At 40.5% G+C, this 20,278-nt stretch overlaps 1 protein-coding gene, 1 long non-coding RNA gene and 1 pseudogene across 6 annotated transcripts in view; 2 read left to right on the top strand and 1 right to left on the bottom strand.

The window, feature by feature from the left end:
- Window positions 1-15,759, top strand: part of SLC17A3 (solute carrier family 17 member 3) — a 24,353-nt gene extending 8,594 nt beyond the window's left edge. For 3 of the 5 annotated variants that reach the window (XM_055570829.1, XM_055570827.1, XM_055570828.1), the window contains exons 5-14: window positions 84-317; window positions 398-485; window positions 7,997-8,083; window positions 12,124-12,242; window positions 12,365-12,526; window positions 12,794-12,923; window positions 13,015-13,162; window positions 13,453-13,543; window positions 14,812-14,948; window positions 15,066-15,758. In XM_055570829.1, the coding sequence (XP_055426804.1) occupies window positions 84-317; window positions 398-485; window positions 7,997-8,083; window positions 12,124-12,242; window positions 12,365-12,526; window positions 12,794-12,923; window positions 13,015-13,162; window positions 13,453-13,543; window positions 14,812-14,946 (1,194 nt within the window). In that variant the 3' untranslated portion in view covers window positions 14,947-14,948; window positions 15,066-15,758. Of the gene's footprint in view, window positions 1-83; window positions 318-397; window positions 486-7,996; window positions 8,084-12,123; window positions 12,243-12,364; window positions 12,527-12,793; window positions 12,924-13,014; window positions 13,163-13,452; window positions 13,544-14,811; window positions 14,949-15,065 lie in introns of all 5 variants that reach the window. The other 2 variants (XM_055570831.1, XM_055570830.1) reach the window with 2 other exon arrangements.
- LOC129645541 (elongation factor 1-alpha 1-like) lies at window positions 2,462-3,992 on the top strand (annotated as a pseudogene).
- LOC129645544 (uncharacterized) lies at window positions 14,286-20,278 on the bottom strand. Its single transcript, XR_008711433.1, has 3 exons — window positions 19,659-20,278; window positions 14,792-14,917; window positions 14,286-14,411 (listed from the first exon to the last, which is right to left on the bottom strand). It is a non-coding gene; the product is annotated as an uncharacterized LOC129645544 (long non-coding RNA).

Raw genomic sequence — 20,278 nt, 5'->3', positions numbered from 1 at the left:
AGTGAAAAATCTAAAGAAGCTTCTTAAGTTATGAAAGGGCCTTCCTATGCATGGCTTACCAAAGCGTTGTCTTTTTCTTTAAGGCCCCTGTGTATGATTGGAACCCTCAAATCCAGGGCATCATCTTTAGTGCTATCAACTATGGCATGATTCTGACACTGGCTCCCAGTGGATACCTGGCTGGAAGAGTAGGAACAAAGCCAGTGGTTGGTGCTGCTCTGCTTGGATCCTCACTTCTTGTTCTTTTCACCCCTCTGGCAGCTGACTTTGGACTAGTTTTCTTCATTGCAACTCGAATACTTCAGGGCATGAGCCTGGTACCCAGATATTTTATAAATATGACTGAATATGAATATCTCTGTGGGACCACATATCAACAACTCTATTTTTATTTCAGGGGTTAGAATATGGGGGTCAGTTTGCAATCTGGGAAAGATGGAGTCCTCCACATGAACGAAGTCGACTCTGTGGCATTGCCATATCAGGTAAATACATATCACTGAAACGAGTCCACTACAATCCAACATTCTTTCACTGAGTTCTTTGACAGTTTGGCTTTTTTGGTTTTTGACCACTCTTTTTTTCATTACAAGATTCTTTGTCTTCTGCTTAATGTTGATCAAGTATTTATAAATTAGGGGATGGGTCCTTTGTCTCTGACATGACTTTCAGTTATTTTCCCCAGGCTGTCATTTGTGATTTGATTTTGCTTATAATGATTTTTGCCATTTTTCAAAAATGCATTTTTATGTAGTCAAATTGATCATTCTTTTATTTTATGGTTTTTGGACTTTGACTCATAGTTGAAAATGTTGCAAAAGCATCCAACCATGGTTTTTATTGATTATGCATGGTTTCATTTTTTTTATATTTAAATTTCTGACATACTGGGATTTATACTAGTGTTGAGTGTAAGGTATGGATCCAACTTAATCTTCTTTGGAATTGCTCTCAGTTCTCCTGAGAACAACTTTCTGATAATGATCTGCCTGGACAGTGTGCCTGGAATGAAATCTCCAGAGGAAGAAATTTCAGTTACACTGAGGAGTAATGGAAAATGGAAACAGTATGGCTAACACATTCAGTTCAGTTCAGTCACTCAGTTGTGTCTGACTCTTTGAGACCCTATGGACTACAGCATGCCAGGCTTCCCTGTCCGTCACCAATTCCCAGAGCTTGCTCAAACTCATATCCATTGAGTCAGTGATGCCATCCAACCAATCTCATCCTCTGTTGTCCCCTTCTGCTCCTGCCTTCAGTCTTTCCCATCATCAGGTCTTTCCTAAGGAGTCAGTTCTTCGCAACAGATGGCCAAAGTATTGGAGTTTCAGCTTCAGCATCAGTCCTTCCAATGAATATTCAGGACTAATTTCCTTTAGGATTGACTGGTTGGATCTCCTTTCAGTCCAAGGGACTCTCAAGAGTCTTCCAACACCAGAATTCAAAAGCATCAATTCTTTGGTGCTCAACTTTCTTTATAGTCCAACTCTCACATCCATACATGACTACTGGAAAAACCATAGCCTTGACTAGACAGACCTTTGTCAGCAAAGAAATGTCTCTGCTCTTTAATATGCTGTCTAGATTACTCATAACTTTTCTTCCAAGGAGCAAGCATCTTTTAATTTCATAGCTGCAGTCACCATCTGCAGTGATTTTAGAGTGCAAGAAAAGACAGTCTGTCACTGTTTCCACTGTTTCCCCATCTATTTGCCATGAAATGATGGGACCAGATCCCATGATCTTAGTTTTTTGAATGTTGAGTTTAAAGCCAGCTTTTTCACTCTCCTCTTTCACTTTCATCAAGAGGCTCTTTAGTTCTTCTTCACTTTCTGCCATAAGGGTGGTGTCATCTGCATATCTGAGGTTATTTATATCTCTCCCAGCAATCTTGATTCCAGCTTGTGTTTCATCCAGCCTGGACTTTTGCATGATGTACTCTGCATATAAGTTAAATAAGAAGGGTGACAATATACAACCTTTGGTGATGGACATCTCTAACACATTGTAGATGGCCAAAGTATGAGTGCTGAGTTAGAGAGCCAAGGACTCTTCAAGTCCAGACAACAAGCCATGTACACACACATACACACACCCCTGACCTTATGCCTTTTGAGAGTCCTTCACAACTCCAGAGGTTTAATCTTTGTCATCAGAGCTCACATCCACTGGTAGGAGAGTGGAGGCTCCAGTTTAGACTAAGGAGATTCACTTTGGTTATCACAGCTGACTAAGGGATGTCCTCAAATATAAATAAGGAATGGTCTTCCTAAATCCTCAAAAATTTGGAGAAAATCAAGAGAGTGAAAGAGAAAAACCAAACTCAAAAACTGTAATTAATCTGAATGAAAAAGAGAAGATTTTAAATAATTAATGAATAATATCAGAGAGACCCAGGGGGATATGTGTACATGACATTCACTTAAAAAGAATAGTTGCTAATTAAAAATACTAAGCCAAAATGGGAAAGGAGAAGACCCACATCAACGTCGTTGTCATTGGGCACGTAGATTCAGGGAAGTCTACCACGACTGGCCATCTGATCTACAAATGTGGTGGGATCGACAAGAGAACAATTGAAAAGTTCGAGAAGGAGGCTGCCGAGATGGGAAAGGGCTCCTTCAAATATGCCTGGGTCTTGGACAAACTTAAAGCTGAACGTGAGCGTGGTATCACCGTTGATATCTCCCTGTGGAAATTTGAGACCAGCAAGTACTATGTTACCATCATTGATGCCCCAGGACACAGAGACTTCATCAAAAACATGATTACAGGCACATCCCAGGCTGACTGTGCTGTCCTGATTGTTGCTGCTGGTGTTGGTGAATTTGAAGCCGGTATCTCCAAGAATGGGCAGACCCGTGAGCATGCCCTTCTGGCTTACACCCTGGTTGTGAAACAACTAATTGTTGGCGTTAACAAAATGGATTCCACTGAACCACCCTATAGCCAGAAGAGATACGAAGAAATTGTTAAGGAAGTCAGCACCTACATTAAGAAAATTGGCTACAACCCCGACACAGTAGCATTTGTGCCAATTTCTGGCTGGAATGGTGACAACATGCTGGAGCCAAGTGCTAATATGCCATGGTTCAAGGGATGGAAAGTCACCTGTAAGGACGGCAATGCCAGTGGAACCACCCTGCTTGAAGCTCTGGATTGCATCCTGCCACCAACTCGCCCAACTGACAAACCCTTGCGTTTGCCTCTCCAGGATGTCTATAAAATTGGTGGTATTGGTACTGTCCCTGTGGGTCGTGTGGAGACTGGTGTTCTCAAACCTGGCATGGTGGTCACCTTTGCTCCAGTCAATGTAACAACTGAAGTGAAGTCTGTAGAAATGCACCATGAAGCATTGAGTGAAGCCCTTCCTGGGGACAATGTGGGCTTCAATGTCAAGAACGTGTCTGTCAAAGATGTCCGTAGTGGCAATGTGGCTGGTGACAGCAAAAATGATCCACCCATGGAAGCTGCTGGCTTCACAGCTCAGGTGATTATTTTGAACCATCCAGGCCAAATCAGTGCTGGATATGCACCTGTGCTGAATTGTCACACAGCTCACATTGCTTGCAAGTTTGCTGAGCTGAAGGAGAAGATTGATCGTCGTTCTGGGAAAAAGCTGGAAGATGGCCCTAAATTCTTGAAATCTGGTGATGCTGCCATCGTTGATATGGTTCCTGGCAAGCCCATGTGTGTCTAGAGCTTCTCTGATTATCCTCCCCTGGGCCGTTTTGCGTGACACGAGACAGACAGTCGCCGTGGGTGTCATCAAAGCAGTGGACAAGAAGGCAGCTGGAGCTGGCAGGGTCACCAAGTCTGCCCAGAAAGCTCAGAAGGCTAAATGAATATTATCCCCAATACCTGCCACCCCAGTCTTAATCAGTGGTGGAAGAACGGTCTCAGAACTGTTTGTCTCAATTGGCCATTTAAGTTTAATAGTAAAAGACTGGTTAATGATAACAATGCATCGTAAAACCTTCAGAAGGAAAGGAGAATGTTTTTGTGGACCATATGTTTTGTATGTGGCAGTTTAAGTTATTAGTTTTTAAAATCAGTACTTTTTTTTTCTTTTTTTTCTTTTTATTTTATTTTATTTTTAAACTTGAAACACTGTATTAGTTTTGCCAAACATCAAAACAAATCCGCCACAGGTAATGAAAACAACTTGACCAAAAATCTGTCACAGAATTTGAGACCCATTAAAAAAAGTTTAATGAGAAAAAAAAATATTACTGCTAGTATTTTTTAATTGAAATGAGAGATCTGAATACCTATATGAGGATAAGGCCATCTCATCAGTGAACTGGACAAATATCGAGATACTGTTCCAGAATACAGTACAAGAAATTCAGGAGTTGGAAAGCATGAAAGAAAATTTAAAAGACTGGAATGAAGGCAGTGACCTTATAAAAGTGGCAACTCCTTTTCTTCTCATTTTCTGTTAAATAGGGACAGAGCACCTGGGATAGGTCAGCTGACTGTCTAGAGGAATCTTGGGAATGTACAAGACTGCAAGTTCTAGAGTCTCCCTTGTCTTTGGTTTTGGGGAATCAGCAGCCCCAGGTAGATGGCCTCCAGAACCTGGTTCTGTGAACACAGAACTTATGGTTGTCTGGGAGGCCTAGACTAAAAGTCATTGGAGGAACCCATCAACAGGTGGAGTGAACTGAACCTACCTGCCTACTTCATGATTCTCAGAGAAACTACCATTTCCACTCATGCTAGGGCTCCCTAGTAGGCTGCACTAAGGACAGCATCACTCAGCTCTTGAGATTGGAGGAGGACTTTCAGAAAAGTACCTGTCCTTAGCAGAAAGTGAAAGTGAAAGTGAATCACTCAGTTGTGTCCAATTCTTTGGGATCCCACAAACTGTAGCCTGCCTGGCTCCTCTGTCCATGGAATTCTCCAGGCAAGAATACTGGAGTGGGTTGCCATTTCCTTCTCCAGGGGATCTTCCCTACCCAGGGATCGAACCTGGATCTCCTGCATTGCAGACAGATTTTTCACCAACTGAGCCACTGGGGAATTCCTTAGCAGAAGAGCCTAGCTACTGCTAGCCTCTAGGACAAAATATACTGTATTTTATTTTCTTCTAATGGGCCCACAAAGGTATACCTATAGGTAGGAAGCTTTATAACCACTTGAGAAGCTCAATAAATTAATGAAGAAGAAGAAGCAGACTAAACAGATTTGGTAGCTCATATTTGAGGCAGATCTCATAAGTAATGGAAACACACACACATGCACCTTTAATCTAAGGATCGTATATCATACAGCAATGAAAATGAATAGTTGAATGCAACAACATGGATAAGTCTTAGAAACATAAATGTTGAATAAATAAAGCATATCTATCATGGGGAAATTGCCTCAATACAGTGGTAGTCCCAGGTACACAATCAAGCCAGGAGTCATGGAACAGTTAGGCTCACAGACAAAAACAGGTGTTATAATTGCAGTTTGTCAAGCCAATTTAAAATACAGAGTGAGACGTAAGAAGGAAAAGGGGGTGAGTTAATACATTTAAGATAGGGTGCAAACAGGTGGAAAGAACAAGAGGGGCCCAGGTCTTGGATTGATGCAGTGACATGTCCCCCATTATAACTGGCATAAAGGCAGAGAGTTTAGAGAAAAGAATGCAGCTTTTGCCGGAGCCAGCCGGCAAAGTCGATCAGGTCCTGAGAACGTGCACGACGCGGCTGAGAAAGAATACTACAGCAAAAGAATACTACAACAAAGATGGGGTCGAGAGGATCAGACACGTCTCCACAAAGGGAAGCGGTCTGACCACGACTTTATTCAGCATCTTACATTTATACAGGAGAGCGTGCGAAAGACAAGACAGTTAACATTCTTCTTGGCTGACCTATACATCTTACTAAAAGTCACAAAAAATCTTGAGAGCATGGGAATGGCACCCTGTTATTATTTCTTACACCAGATAACATTTCCTTGTGTGTGAGAAGTTTGTCCAGAACTCCAGGTGTCTGCAGTAAATAATCGCCTAATCTCTGGGGTGGCGGGACAGAGAGCTATGTTTGCAAGCAAACCCTCAAGGACTGAGGCAGCTCCCAGGGCTGTGTCCTTCAGATAAAGGACCCCATTCTCACGGGCAGCTCCCCGCAAGCTTTGATGGATGCAGTGGTGGAAAAAGGTACTGATTTCCATCTTCATTGATTTGTGTCCTGAAGTCAGGCAATCTCATTTCAAATGCTACCTTTCCTTCTTATTAATTATATGACCTTGGGCTGGTTAATTAACTTTTCCATGTTTCTATTTCCTCAGTTGTAAATTTGGATATTGGTGCTTAAGGAGATTGGAGAAGGCACTGGCTACCCACTCCAGTACTCTTGCCTGGAAAATCTCATGGACAGAGGAGCCTGGTAGGCTGCAGTCCATGGGGTAGCTAAGAGTCAGACACGACTGAGCGACTTCACTTTCACTTTTCCCTTTCATGCATTGGAGAAGGAAATGGCAACCCGCTCCAGTATTCTTGCCTGGAGAATCCCAGGGACGGGGGAGCCTGCACAGAGTCAGACACAACTGACGTGACTTAGCAGCAGCAGCAGCAGCAGCTTAAGGAGTTAACACAGATGAGACACTTCAATAAACTGCATGGCCAAATGAGAAGAAAAACATAAGTGATCTATTTTTTTAACTGTAGGATCAGGAAAGCCCTTTTAAGCAAATGAGTGTCTAGAAGTCATTACAGAGGAACCTCATAGATCTGAACTCCATGAAAACTTACAACTGCTGGATTACAAAACACACCATAAACAAAGTTAAAAGTGGGAGAACAGAATTGCAGCCAGCATGACAGAGGATTATTTATAACACATAAAGATTCTATAAATTGAGGCAAAGTTAGGTGAAAGAAATTAAAAGGTTATGAACAGACTTTTCACAGAAGAAATAAAAAATGACATAGGAAAATTAATTCAACTTCACTATAAAAAGAAAAAAGGTATACTGTTTTATATTCACATTGGAAAACTATATTAGAATTTTGAGAATGTCCAATGTTGTCAAGAGATGAAGAAAAAGTATTTGTTGGCAACTTAATTTGGTATGGCCTTTTAAAGCAGCAGCAGTCAGCAGTATCTGTCAAAATAAAAAGTGTATAATCTTTGATTTAGCAAGTCTACTTCTGATAATTTACTGTTTAGAAATAAATTACGTTTATGTTCAGAAGTGATAGTTAAGTTTATGTTCAGCAATTACAATGGCTATAGAATCTAGAGTGACATGGAAATATTTACAAGACCGGTTGCAACTAAAAAATAAATGTCACGAGACAATAGGTACATTATTGTACCTATGTCCTACTTATTTAAAGTTAATTATAACTCACATATATATATATAAAATTTGACCACTTGATGTTAATGTTCATCTGGGAAATTTAAAAAACCTAACAGTCTAGTTTTGAAAAAGTTTTAAAAGGGAAATGTGCCCACTATATATGTGAATACTCTGTAAAGCCATGGAAATAAAAAAGTGTTGTTAGCATATTAATAGGAAAATGTATCTAACTTGCTGTCTACATATTCTATAAATGCATTTACAAAGCAACATATGCATATCAATATATATTATGTATGTGTACAGAGAAGAAAAGTATGCAATTATATATCATGTAATAAATTGTAGCTCCTGGTTAACATTAGAGAAAAGAGTAGAAATGTATTGGAGGAGCATTTGGTTCCTTGTGGTAATTTACTTTTACAATAAGCATATATGTTATATGAATTGTGTAATTAAAAATTAAAATAGCATAAAAGGAAGCATGGTTATCATCTAAAGTGATACCAGGGAACTGCCAGAAAAATGGGTCTTTAGGAGAACCTATGAACTCAATCAAAATTTGAAGTTCATATATATGTTCTACCATGCTCATCTCTTTATGGTTATAGTGCTCTCTAGTATGTCACCTGTCCTTCTGTAGGCACCTAGTGGGTGGCAGTCCAGCCCCCACGGCCTTATTCTCTCTTTGCAGGAATGCTGCTGGGTACCTGCATCGCCATCCTGCTGGGTGGCATCATCAGTCAAACCCTCGGGTGGCCTTTTGTCTTCTATATATTTGGTAAGCTACTATCTTCCCACTCCCAGGTTTTCATATCTAGGGTGACTCTTCTGATATCTAACTGTGTGTACTTTTCTGGAAGAAATGAGTCAAGACAGAAAGATCCTAGTAAAACAAAATGTCTTAATATAATAGTTGGGAAGAATGAACCTATGCCATCAAAGAATTTGGAAGTCCTCCTGCCTATGATGCATTTTTTTTAACATTTAATTAATTAATTTTGGCTGTGCTGGATCTTCATTGCTGCATGTGGGCTTGCTCTGGTCGTGGTGAGTGGGGACTACTCTCTATCCACTTGTAGTGCATGAACTTCTTACTGCAGGGGCTTCTCGTTGCAGAGTACAGGTTTTAGGGTGCACAGGCTTCAGTAGTTGTGGCACACAAGCTTAGGTGCCCCATGGCACATGGAATCTTCCCCCAAAAGAGATCAAACCTGAGTCCCCTGCATTGGCAGGTGGATTCCCAACCACTGGACCACCAAGGAAGTCCATCATGATGCATTATTAATGCAGAATGATTAAAATCTGCTGCCCTAGCAGAAAGTAGGGGACAAACCTGAAAAGCAGTGATTTGTGAGAGACAGAAGAATCAGAGTTGAGATGGAGCTAAGAGCCCTGAGAGAGTAAGGCAGATATAGCCAATAGGAAAGAGTACCTAATAGGAGATACCTGCACACAGAGAAAACCCTGGTTATCTGCAGAGTCCTCCTTGATACTCTGTAGAGCACTGATCTGGGTATATGTGTGAGGACAATATCTGAGGCCTGGGGAGGATGGAAATCATTGGAAAAGATTAAATAGTGTTCCAGTACTTATAGAGCATCATGGATAGTACCTGTTTCCACAAAGCAGACTGAAAAAATGTTTAATTCTTGGCTCATTGGGCAGGATACTCATAAATGTCTTTCCTCAGTAGTGAGAAATAATTAGCTTCAGGGAACACACTATTGTGGATCTCTCTAACAAATGATGATGATAGACCTAAAAGGATCAGTGTTTCCATGTAAGTTAACTGTATCCCAAAACAAAGCTCAAAAATATTTATAGAAATACAAAATATTTAGCATCCAACAAAGTATAGTTCATAATGTCTCCATAATGGCTCCAACCATAGGTTACCAGGCATGGACAACAGCAGGAAAATATAATCCATAACAAGGAGAATAATCAATCAATCAAAACCAACCCAGAACTGACACAAATGTTAGAATTAGCACACAAGAATAGTTATTATAACTATATTATAACATAACTCTATTTGCTCAGGAGTTAAGACAAGCAAAATATATTTTTAAAAGACCCTAAATCAAACTTCTAGAGATAAAACTACATTATAAGGATTGAATTAATGACAGATGATACAACAGAAGAAATGATTAATGAACTTAAAAGTAACAGTAGAAACCATCCAGAATGAACTATAGAGAGTTAGAGAAGCATCTTTCATCTAATGAGGTGACTTTTGGTGGCCTCCTGGATAGCTTCAGCATGGAGGCCACCAGAAGGACCAAGCCATAATTAGAAACTTGGAACTTTTGGCCCCACCCTCCATCTTCCTGGGAGGAGAGGGTGCTTCAGATTGTATTAATAATCAGTTATGGCTCAGATGGTAAAGAATCCACCTGCAAGAGACCTGGGTTTTATCCCTGGGTTGGGAAGATCCCCTGTAGAAGGGCATGGCAACCCACTCCAGTATTCTGGCCTAGAGAATCCTCATGGACAGAGGAACCTCATGGGCCTCAGTCCATGAAATAGCAAAGAGTCAGACATGACTGAGCGACTAAGCACAGCATTGTATGCCTACATGATTTAGCCTCCTTAAAATCCCTAAGCTATAGGGTTCTGAGAGCTTCCAGGTTGATGAACACACCCACATGCTGGGAGGGTAGCATGCACTCAATTCCACAGGGTCAGAAGCTTCTACAATCAGGACCCTTCCAGATCTCACCCTATTCATGCCATCTAGCTGTTCATTTATCATGAACCTTTATCATGTCCTTTATAATAAAGTGAAAGTGAAGTGAAGTCGCTCAGTTATGTCCTATTCTTTGTGACCCCATGGACTGTAGCCTACCAGGTTCCTCCATCCATGGGATTTTCCAGGCAAGAATACTGGAATGGGTTGCCATTGCCTTCTCCAGGAGATCTTCCCAACCCAGAGATTGAACCCGGGTCTCCTGCATTGTAGGCAGACGCTTTATTGTCTGAGCCACCAAGGAAATCCCTTTATATTAAACCAGTAAATAAAAATGAATATTTCCCTGAGTTTTGTGAGCTATTTCACCAAATTATCAAACTGAGAGAGAGTTGCAGGAACCTCAGAATTTGTAGTAAAGTTAATTTGGGGACTCATTAGTCACAATTAGTATCTGAAGTAGAGGGCAGTCCATGTACTGAGTCCTTACTCTGTAGGGTCTGTGCTAATGCCAGATACTGTCAGAATTGGGCTAAATTGTAAGACACTAGCTTGGTGTATGGAGAAGGCAATGGCAACCCACTCCAGTACTCTTGCCTGGAAAATCCCATGGATGGAGGGGCCTGGTGGACTGCAGTCCATGGTGTCGCTAAGAGTTGGACACGACTGAGCAACTTCCCTTTCACTTTTCACTTTCATGCATTGGAGAAGGAAATGGCAACCCACTCTGGTGTTCTTGCTTGGAGAATCCCAGGGACAGAGGAGCCTAGTGGGCTGCCATCTATGGGGTCGCACAGAGTCGGACACAACTGAAGTGACTTAGCATTAGCATAGCTTGGTGTATGAAGAGAATTAGAGACTTTCTTTTTTTTTTTTTTTTTAGTTTTTTGAATGTTGAGTTTTCTTTTTTTTGCTGTTATATATTTTCTTTTTTTTACTTTACAATATTGTATTGGTTTTGCCATACATTACTCAGCCATTAAAAAGAATACATTTGAATCAGTTCTAATGAGGTGGATGAAACTGGAGCCTATTATACAGAGTGAAGTAAGCCAGAAAGAAAAACCCCAATACAGTATACTAACGCATATATATGGGATTTAGAAAGAAGGTAACAACAACCCTATATGCGAGACAGCAAAAGAGACACAGATGTATAGAGACTTTCTTAGTGTGAAAAACCAACACAGATAGTATCAGAAGTGTTGTGAGCAGATAAATAGTTTTCCTTTGTTGTTGTTGTTCAATTGCTAAGTCATGTCTGACTCTCTGTGACCCCATGGACTGCAGCACACCAGGTTTCTCTGTCCTCCACTATCTCATGGAGTTTGCTCAAGTTCATGTCCATTGAATCAGTGATGCTATCTGATCATCTCATACTCCGCCAATCTCTTCTACTTTTGCTTTCAATCTTCCCCAGCATCAGGGTCTTTTCCAGTGAGTCAGCTGTGCACATCAAGTGGTCAAAGTATTACAATTTCAGTTTTAGCATCAGTCCTTTCAATGAATATTGAAGGTTGGTTTGTTTTAGGATTGACTGGTTTAATCTCCTTGCAGTCTGAGAGACCCTCAAGAGTCTTCTCCAGCACCACAATTTGAAAGCATCGATTCTTTGGTATACAGCCTTCTTTATGATCCAACTCTCACATCTATATCTGACTACTGGAAAAGCTTGTAGCTTTTGACTATATGGACCTTTGTCAGCAAAGTGATGTCTCTGCTTTATAATATGCTGTCTAGGTTTGTCATAGCTTTCCTTCCAAGAAGCAAGCATCTTCCAGTTTCATGACTGTAGTCACCATCTGCAGTGATCTCAGAGCCCAAGAAAATAAAATCTGTTACTGCTTCTACTTTCACTAAAGTTTTCCTTAGCTAATATTTAAAAAGTTGAGATACCAAGTTTAATGCCATTTCTAGGGTCTGTGATTTTCACACACACAAATAATCAAGAAATGTAAAATAATAGGTTCTAGACCTATTAAAAAAGCTGGGATATCCATGTAAATTTTTTGAGAAGTGGAAAGAAGATATTATGAGCAAGAGCTTTTCCCAGGACCCATGCCAGAAAATGTCCCAATTGAAAAGAAATTCACACACAAGTTTACCAATTTAATCTCTGCTTGCAGGAGGTTTTGGCTGTATCTGCTTTCTTCTCTGGTGTGTTTTGGTTTATGATGACCCTGTCACTCATCCATGGATAAACATTACAGAGAAAGAATATATCATATCCTCCTTGGCCCAACAGGTACACATAAAACTCCAACCTTCTCCAGAGATCTTGTATCAGCATCTGAATTTATCAGAGTGACTATGAACGTGTGAGCATGTCTCAGATCTTACTATTCTGATCAGCAAATTTGTTTTCAGGTCAGCTCTACTAAGCAGCCTCTTCCCATCAAAGCTATGGTCAGATCTCTACCCCTCTGGTCCATGTGTGTTTGCTGTTTCAGCCATCAGTGGTTAATTAATATAATAATTATATATGCACCAACTTACATTAGCTCTGTGTTCAACATTGATATTAGAAATGTGAGTATATTTCCCTCCAACCATTTTTCCTGTTTGCATGACTCTGTCTTCACAAATCATTCATCTAGAAAAATTTACCTTTAATTACCAAGAAATAATTTAACAGTCATGTGAGTAGCTTTTCTGAAGGTATGATGGAAGGGACCACTGATTTTCTTAGGAAAGTATGATTTCAGAGTTGTCAGTATGATTATTAGTGATTTATCAGTATAAGGTGTGGTCTCACGGCCTTTATTATGATGGTTTAACTCAGTGTTTTCCCTTCAGAGTGGTTTCCTGTCTGCCCTTCCTTTCATTATTGCCTGGGTCATTTGCCTCCTGGGAAGTTACCTGGCAGATTTCCTTCTGACCAAGAATTTTAGGCTTGTTACAGTGAGGAAAATTGTCACAGTTCTAGGTAAGAACAGGGCCAAAATATCTGATAATTCACAAGGCATACAACATCCAAAAATGTTTGTTGTTTAATTTGTCTGTTCCTCATTCCTTAGGAAGTCTCCCCTCCTCAACATTCCTTTTGGTTCTGCCATACGTTGCCTCCAACTATATCATAGCAGTGAGCCTTCTGACACTCTCCTGTGGACTAGGCCTGTTATGTCAGCCAGGGGTCTATATCAATGCCTTAGATATTGCTCCAAGGTAGGACTGTAATCTCCACTCTCATTTTCATACTTTCTGAAAAAAATTAGCCTGCAGACTTCTGGAAGCCTCAAACTTTGCAAAATTATAAATCATGGGCAATGATGATTGTGGCCATTTTCAGGTATGTGGAGGGAAGGGCATTATTGATTTGCCTCAGTGCCTTTCATTGAACATACACAGAACAAGTCTTTTTGACATAATTGCTATTAATATATGATATATTCCGGGGCTGAAGCATGCTGCCAAACAAATGTGGATCTAGCCTGAAACATTCCTGTCACCCACAGGCATTCTAGTTTTCTCATGGGAGCTTCAAGGGCGTTTGCACAGATATCTGCTGTCCTGGCACCCACTGTCAGTGGATTTCTTCTCAGTCAGGTAAGGTTTTCTTGTCAGGGTTTCTTAAAATGCTCTGCCAAATCCACTCATAATGATAATAGCATAAGAAACGTTTTCACATTTTGGAGAATAAAATTAAATCATGAGTAACTTTGTCATGAAGATCAATGTAGCAAAGGAAAATACAGAACAGTTTCTTTCATGACCTCATTCTGAAACCAAAGCACTCCCTGGTGATCCACTGGTAATTTCCAGTCTTTGAAATCACACAGTGACTTACATATCCTATGAGAAGATGATCAGTCCATGCATATATGCAACTTGTCATGTTTTCTGCAACATTTTGAAATTTTCATTTGCATAACCATACAAAAGCAAAGAGATAATGAAAGCAAATATGTTTAAGTGTCTGGTACATGCAGGGAGTATTATAGGTATTTCATATACAGTAAGGGTGTTCTTTGGAAGAAATGATGCTAAAGCTGAAACTCCAGTACTTTGGCCACCTCATGCGAAGAGTTGACTCATTGGAAAAGACTCTGATGCTGGGAGGGATTGGGGCCAGGAGGAGAAGGGGACGGCAGAGGATGAGATGGCTGGATGGCATCACTGACTTGATGGACGTGAGTCTGAGTGAACTCTGGGAGTTGGTGATGGACAGGGAGGCCTGGCGTGCTGCGATTCATGGGGTTGCAAAGAGTCGGACATGACTGAGCAACTGAACTGAACTGAATCTAATTTATTGATTCTCATACTAATTATGAAAATAAAGTATTAATATCCTCATTTCCTGATGATTAAAATCTGATAGGATGTCTTTCCACTGAGAGGATGTAGAATCAGAATTCTTCTTAGACCTATCTAGCTTCAAAACCCACAGTCGTCTTCTTGCAAGATTCTTCTTGCACTGGAGAAGAAGAAATTTTATTAGTGTATATATATGTAAATATGTATATAGAGAGTCATGATTCACACAAAAGAGAAAGTGTTTGGCACTTTGATAAATAATGACATGCAATTCTGGAGGTTAAATGTAAAAATCCCTAAGTCCATTTTTTTAATTAATTAGTTTAAATTGGAGGGTAATTACTTTATAAAACCACTACAATACAATATTGTAGTGGTTTTATAAAGAACATCCTGAATCCATTTTGAAATTCTTTCCATCAAATTATTAAGCAGTGTTTAGGAAATGAATTTCTATATGAAGATCTACTAGTGAACATTGTCTTCTAAACTATTAATGTGAGTTTCATAGGAAAAGGGAATAAAAGGGGTAATACTTACTTGAACTTTTGTTTCCTCAGGACCCTGAATTTGGGTGGAGGAATGTCTTTTCCTTGGCATTTGTCATTAACACATTAGGACTGATCTTCTATCTTATCTTTGGAAAAGCAGATGTCCAAGACTGGGCTAAAGAAAGAAAACTTACTCATTTATGAAGGTAAAGAGTAATGATTTCATCTATGGTTAAAACCACAGAAGCACTATTTAAACTTTTTAATTTTTATTTTATGTTGGAGTATTACATTTTTAACTCTATGTCATTTTTCTTTCTTAGTTACCCCACTTCGGATGGAAAGTCATTAGGTACTTTATTTCATAAATGAGAAGGCTTCAGTGGTGGACAAACAGAAAAATTTTCTTTGCTGTAGCTCTTTTCAAATCTGAGATCATTTCTTTATTTTACTCAGACTTATTTTTGAGGAAAATATCTGATGAATGAAAATCCAAATAAAATGATAGCCAAGAAAAAAGTTGTCATCTTTACAGAATTAACAATGGATTCAAAGGAGCTGCTGTACAGGACCCAGTATACTAGATTCATAGATTTTGGATCTCTAAGCAGGAAACAATGTTTTGAAACTCTTAATGCAGGGCAATAACCTCACTAATGCAATGGTTCCTCCCATTTGCAAAAACGAATACTGATTTATATTTGTTGGGCTCAATATTGTCCGTGTGTTCCTTCCTTTGTGTGCTCCACTCCCTTCCATCCTGCTCAGGCCCCAGGAGGCTGACCTGTGTGGTTTGCACCCCACACTTTCTCTCCTGCCTTCTGCTGGATTTTCAGAGGAGGCAGGAGAGTGAGGATAGGAGTATTTATCTCTACTGTTCCTCCCTATGGAGACTGCAGGTGGCTGATCCTTCCTCTGCAGTTCACAGCTCCTAGCAAACAACCCTCTCCATACTTTCTTGTAACATCTCTCTCTCCCTGTCCTTTCACACCTTTTTTGGCCTTGATGTTGCAAGCCCTGGAATATCTTATGGTTTTCTTCCCACCGACTCAGCCCTATGTAATAGTCTCATTTAATACTGTCCTCAAATTACCCACTGCAATGTTTCTCCTAGGATCCAACGATTTCAGTAAAGTCATATATAAAGCTCAGAACATGAAATAGATCAGTATTTCTTTAAATTATAATTTATGGGTGTCAGTAGGTCATAACATGTTCAGAGGGACCAGAACTACTTTCTAGGTTGCTCCCCGTGATGATCTTTACCATGTAGAATAGATTATAGCCATTAAGTTATTTTGTATAGAATTGATGTTATGGACAGTAGTTCTACATGAAAAATTAGGGCAAGGATAAAGAAGGTCTCATTTGAATAAGCAAGAGCAATTACTGAGATTTTCCATAGTCTAGAATCTAAACCCTTGGAACACTCGAGTAAATTAGACACAGTCCCTATTCAAATGTGGAAGATAGACATAATAATACATGGCAGTGCATTATCTTAGGTACAATAGCAGGGGAACATACAGGTCATTAGAGGAGACAGATGAGGGGTTCTAATCCTAAACTGAAGAACAAAGGGGAGATCTTCTGCAAGTAATTCCTGATCTATATGTTAAATGAGGAGGGTTATGGTAAAATTTCCCATGTTGGAAAACAACTTATGCAAAAGCATGAAAACAAGAAAAAAGATGGATTCTAAAGGGAGTCACTTGCCTACATGGTCAGTTAGTGAAGGACAGAAGATTAAGGTAGGGAGGTGAGTGTGACAGAGCATGGAGGTCTTGTTTGCCATGTTAAAAAGCTTAAAGAGTATCCTAGCATTGATAGTAACATGGGCAGATTTTCTCTCTAGATAGAACATGCTGGCTCAATTCCAGAATCAGGGAAACTAGTTAGTGGTCCACACAGCAGCAGTGAGGACTGACCTAGGGCTAGAAGAGCTGGCATGGAAAGAAGAAAGATATGAATAATGTTCAGGAGGTAGAATTCAAAGATCATGGCATTGGGTTAGATGGATGCAGGAGAAGAGAGGAGATAGGAGTCCTGGGCCTCTAACCTCAGATATGGGATAGAGAGTGGTCTGAATAACTAAGCCAGAGAATTCAGGAAGAGTCCTTTTCAGGGGGAAGACAATGATGACTTTGAGACATGAATTAGTAGTAGAAGTGGGATAAACAAGCAGGTGTGTGTATAACTTTCCTGGGCTGCCATAACAAAATACCTCAGGCTTGTGGCTTAAACAGTAGTAATTTATTGTCTCAAAATTCTAGAAGTCCAAAAGCAAAATGTCAGCAGAGTTGGTTCCTTCTGAGGTTTGTGAGAGAGGATCTGTCCCATGCCTCTCTTCCGGTAGCTCCAGGCACACCTGGGCATGTAGATAGCTTTCTCTGTGTGTCTTCATCTCATCTCCCCTCTCTACATATCTGTCTCTGTGTCAGAATTTCCCTGTTTGGGGAATTCTCTGGTGGTCCAGTGGTTAGGATTCAGCACTTTCACTGCTCTTGCCGGGGCTTGATCTCTGGTCAGGGAACTAAGAACCCACAAGTCACAGACACAGCCAAAAAATAAATCCCCTAATTTATAAAGATACAAGTCATATTTAATTATGTTAAATGCATTCCCACCTGAATGACTTCATCTTAACTTGGTTATCTGCAAAGACCTTACTTCCAAATGAGGTGACATTTGGTTCTGGGGGATTTCAACATCTTTGGGGAACACAATTCAAAGCATAACAGCAAGTCCAACAAAAAGCCTGACTGCATATCTGAAACTTGCAAAAAAGACTGGGATAGAGACAAAGATACAAAGTATGTATGCTCAGTACTAAAGACCTAAATGTGCAGTGCTCAGCAAGAGCCTATGAATGAAAAAATACCAAGCCAAAGACAGAATGCCAACATTCAATGAGTGGACAGAATAAGAAATGCTCACACACAACAGAGATTAAACGGTCAGGCTTGTACATGTGAGGAACAATAGGAGGATACAACTATCATGGGAACTCATGGCCTTAAAGACAGATGGCAGATCAACAGCAAGTACACTGCAGTTCAGTTAGGTGAGGTCAGGAAAGGAACACAATCACCTGGTTATTAGTAGTTCACTGGTGGCTTTTCCAGGACATATTCAGCAGAGACATGGGTATGCAGGTCATTTTGCAGTTTGATGGTGGGTGAAGAGGAATGAGAGAGCAGAGGAAACAAGAAAATTATTTTCAGAAAGTTTAGTTGGGAAGAGAAAGGGATGGGAATATAGCCAGAGGAGAACAGAGGGAAAGGAAGAGTGACCTAGTGGGGAAAGGAACCTGGCCCAGGGAAGCTCTAGGGAAGAAAAGCTAGAATGGGAGTGAAGTTATGGAAGGACAGGGTGAAGAGATGGAGCAAGGTCTTTGAAAACACAATAAGGATTCAAATATAGGAGTCTGCCTTGAGCATATAGAAAGAAAATGTAAAATCTGAAACAATCTTTAAGAATGGGATTCCAGGGAAAAGTCCATCAACGAAAAAACAACCTACTTAATAGAAGAGAATATTTGCAAATGATATGTTTCCATGCAAGCTAAGTCACTTCAGTCATGTGCAACTCTCTGTGAACCCATGGACTGTAGCCCACCATGGGATTTCTCTGTCCATGGGATTCTCCAGGCAAGAATACTGGAGTGGGCTGCTGTGTCCTCCTCCAGAGGATCTTCCTGACCCAGGGATTAAACCTGTATCTTATTCGGCTCCTGAATTGCAGGCAGATTCTTTACTGTTGAGCCACCAGGGAAGCCCATTATATGTTTGATAAGGGGTTATATCCAAAATATAAAGAACTCATACAACTCAATAACGAAAAAAACCCGACTTAAAAATGGGTAGAAGAACTGAATAGACATTTTCCAAAAGAAGGCATAAAAGTGGCCAACAGTTACATGAAAAGTGCTCAACATCATTAATCATCAGTGAAATGCAATTCAAAACTACAATGAGATATCATCTCATACATATTAGAATGTCCATTATCAAGAAAATAATAGATAACAAGTGTTGGTGAGGATGTGGAGAAAAGGGACCCCTGTACAATGTTGATGGGAAGGTAGTGGTGCAGCCACTAAAGAAAACAGTATGGTGATTCCTCAAAAAATTAAAAACAGAATTATTGCATGATCCGGCAGCCCCAGTTCTATGTATCCAAAGGAAATGAAAACAGTATCTCAGACATCTGCTGCTGCTAAGTCACTTCAGTCATGTCCGACTCTGTGCGACCCCATAAACGGCAGGCCACCAGGCTCCCCCGTCCCTGGGATTCTCCAGTCAAGAACACTGGAGTGGGTTGCCATGCCCTTCTCCAGGGGATCTTCCTGACCCAGGGACTGAACCTGTGTCTCTTAGGTCTCCTGCATTGGCAAGTAGGTTCTTTACCACTAGCTCCACCTGGGAAACCCCATGTTCATTTGATTCACTCCTTTTCATTGTATTTAAATTCCATTACACACATGAGTAGGCATTATGGATGATATAATAATTATCCCAGGAGGCTGTGGAGAAGGCAATGGCAACCCACTCCAGTACTCTTGCCTGGCAAATTCCATGGACAGAGGAGCCTGGTAGGCTGCAGTCCATGTGGTCGCTAGGAGTTGGACACGACTGAGCGACTTCACTTTCACTTTTCACTTTCATGCATTAGAGAAGGAAATGGCAACCCACTCCAGTATTCTTGCCTGGAGGATCCCAGGGATGGGGGAGCCTGGTGGGCTGCCGTCTATGGGGTTGCACAGAGTTGGACACGACTGAAGCGACTTAGCAGCAGGAAGCTGTTCTTATACAAGGTTAGCTAATTCAACTCTACCCATTATTGACCTAAGCCACACAAACATATCCTAATTTCTAGCCCAAATTAAACATATTCTCACTTAAGCTTTGCCTTACCAATGTTAAACAGTTGCATCCATCACTTCATCACCCAGCACTCATGGAGGCCAACAGAATGGAGACAGATAGTGGTCTTACACAACTGTGATTAAAAACTGGTCAAAACATTCAAACACTTAAGACTATATGAACATATTTCTAGTGCTCTGCCTCCCTCCAGTGGAAGCTTGGAAAGGGCCCCCACAAATGATAGGTTCTTGCTGAAGCTGAAGCTCCAATGCTTTGGCCACCTGATGTGAAGAACCAACTCATTGGAAAAGACCCTGACACCAGGAAAGATTGAAGGCAAAAAGAGAAGAGGGTGCATAACATGAGAGGGTTAGATGGCATCACTGACTCAATGAACATAAATCTGAACAAATTCTGGGAGATAGTGGACAGGGAAGCCTGGTGTGCTGTAGTCCATGGTGTCAAAAAGAGTCGGACATAACTTAGTGACTGAACAAGTGACTGAACAACAACAATCTTGTCACTGAGAGCACTAAATAGATGTAACTGACATGCTGAAGGCCCCGACATTCCAAGGCTGTGCCATGCTCCTTTGAGTCTCCAGAATAAGCATTTTTAATGAATATCTGGTGAACTGAGTTAAAGCACTAGCGTATGGTCAGGCCTCT

The sequence above is a fragment of the Bubalus kerabau genome, chromosome 3 (genome assembly GCF_029407905.1).
Source record: "Bubalus kerabau isolate K-KA32 ecotype Philippines breed swamp buffalo chromosome 3, PCC_UOA_SB_1v2, whole genome shotgun sequence".
Classification (NCBI taxonomy): domain Eukaryota; kingdom Metazoa; phylum Chordata; class Mammalia; order Artiodactyla; family Bovidae; genus Bubalus; species Bubalus kerabau.
This window is presented reverse-complemented; position numbering and strand designations above follow the sequence as displayed.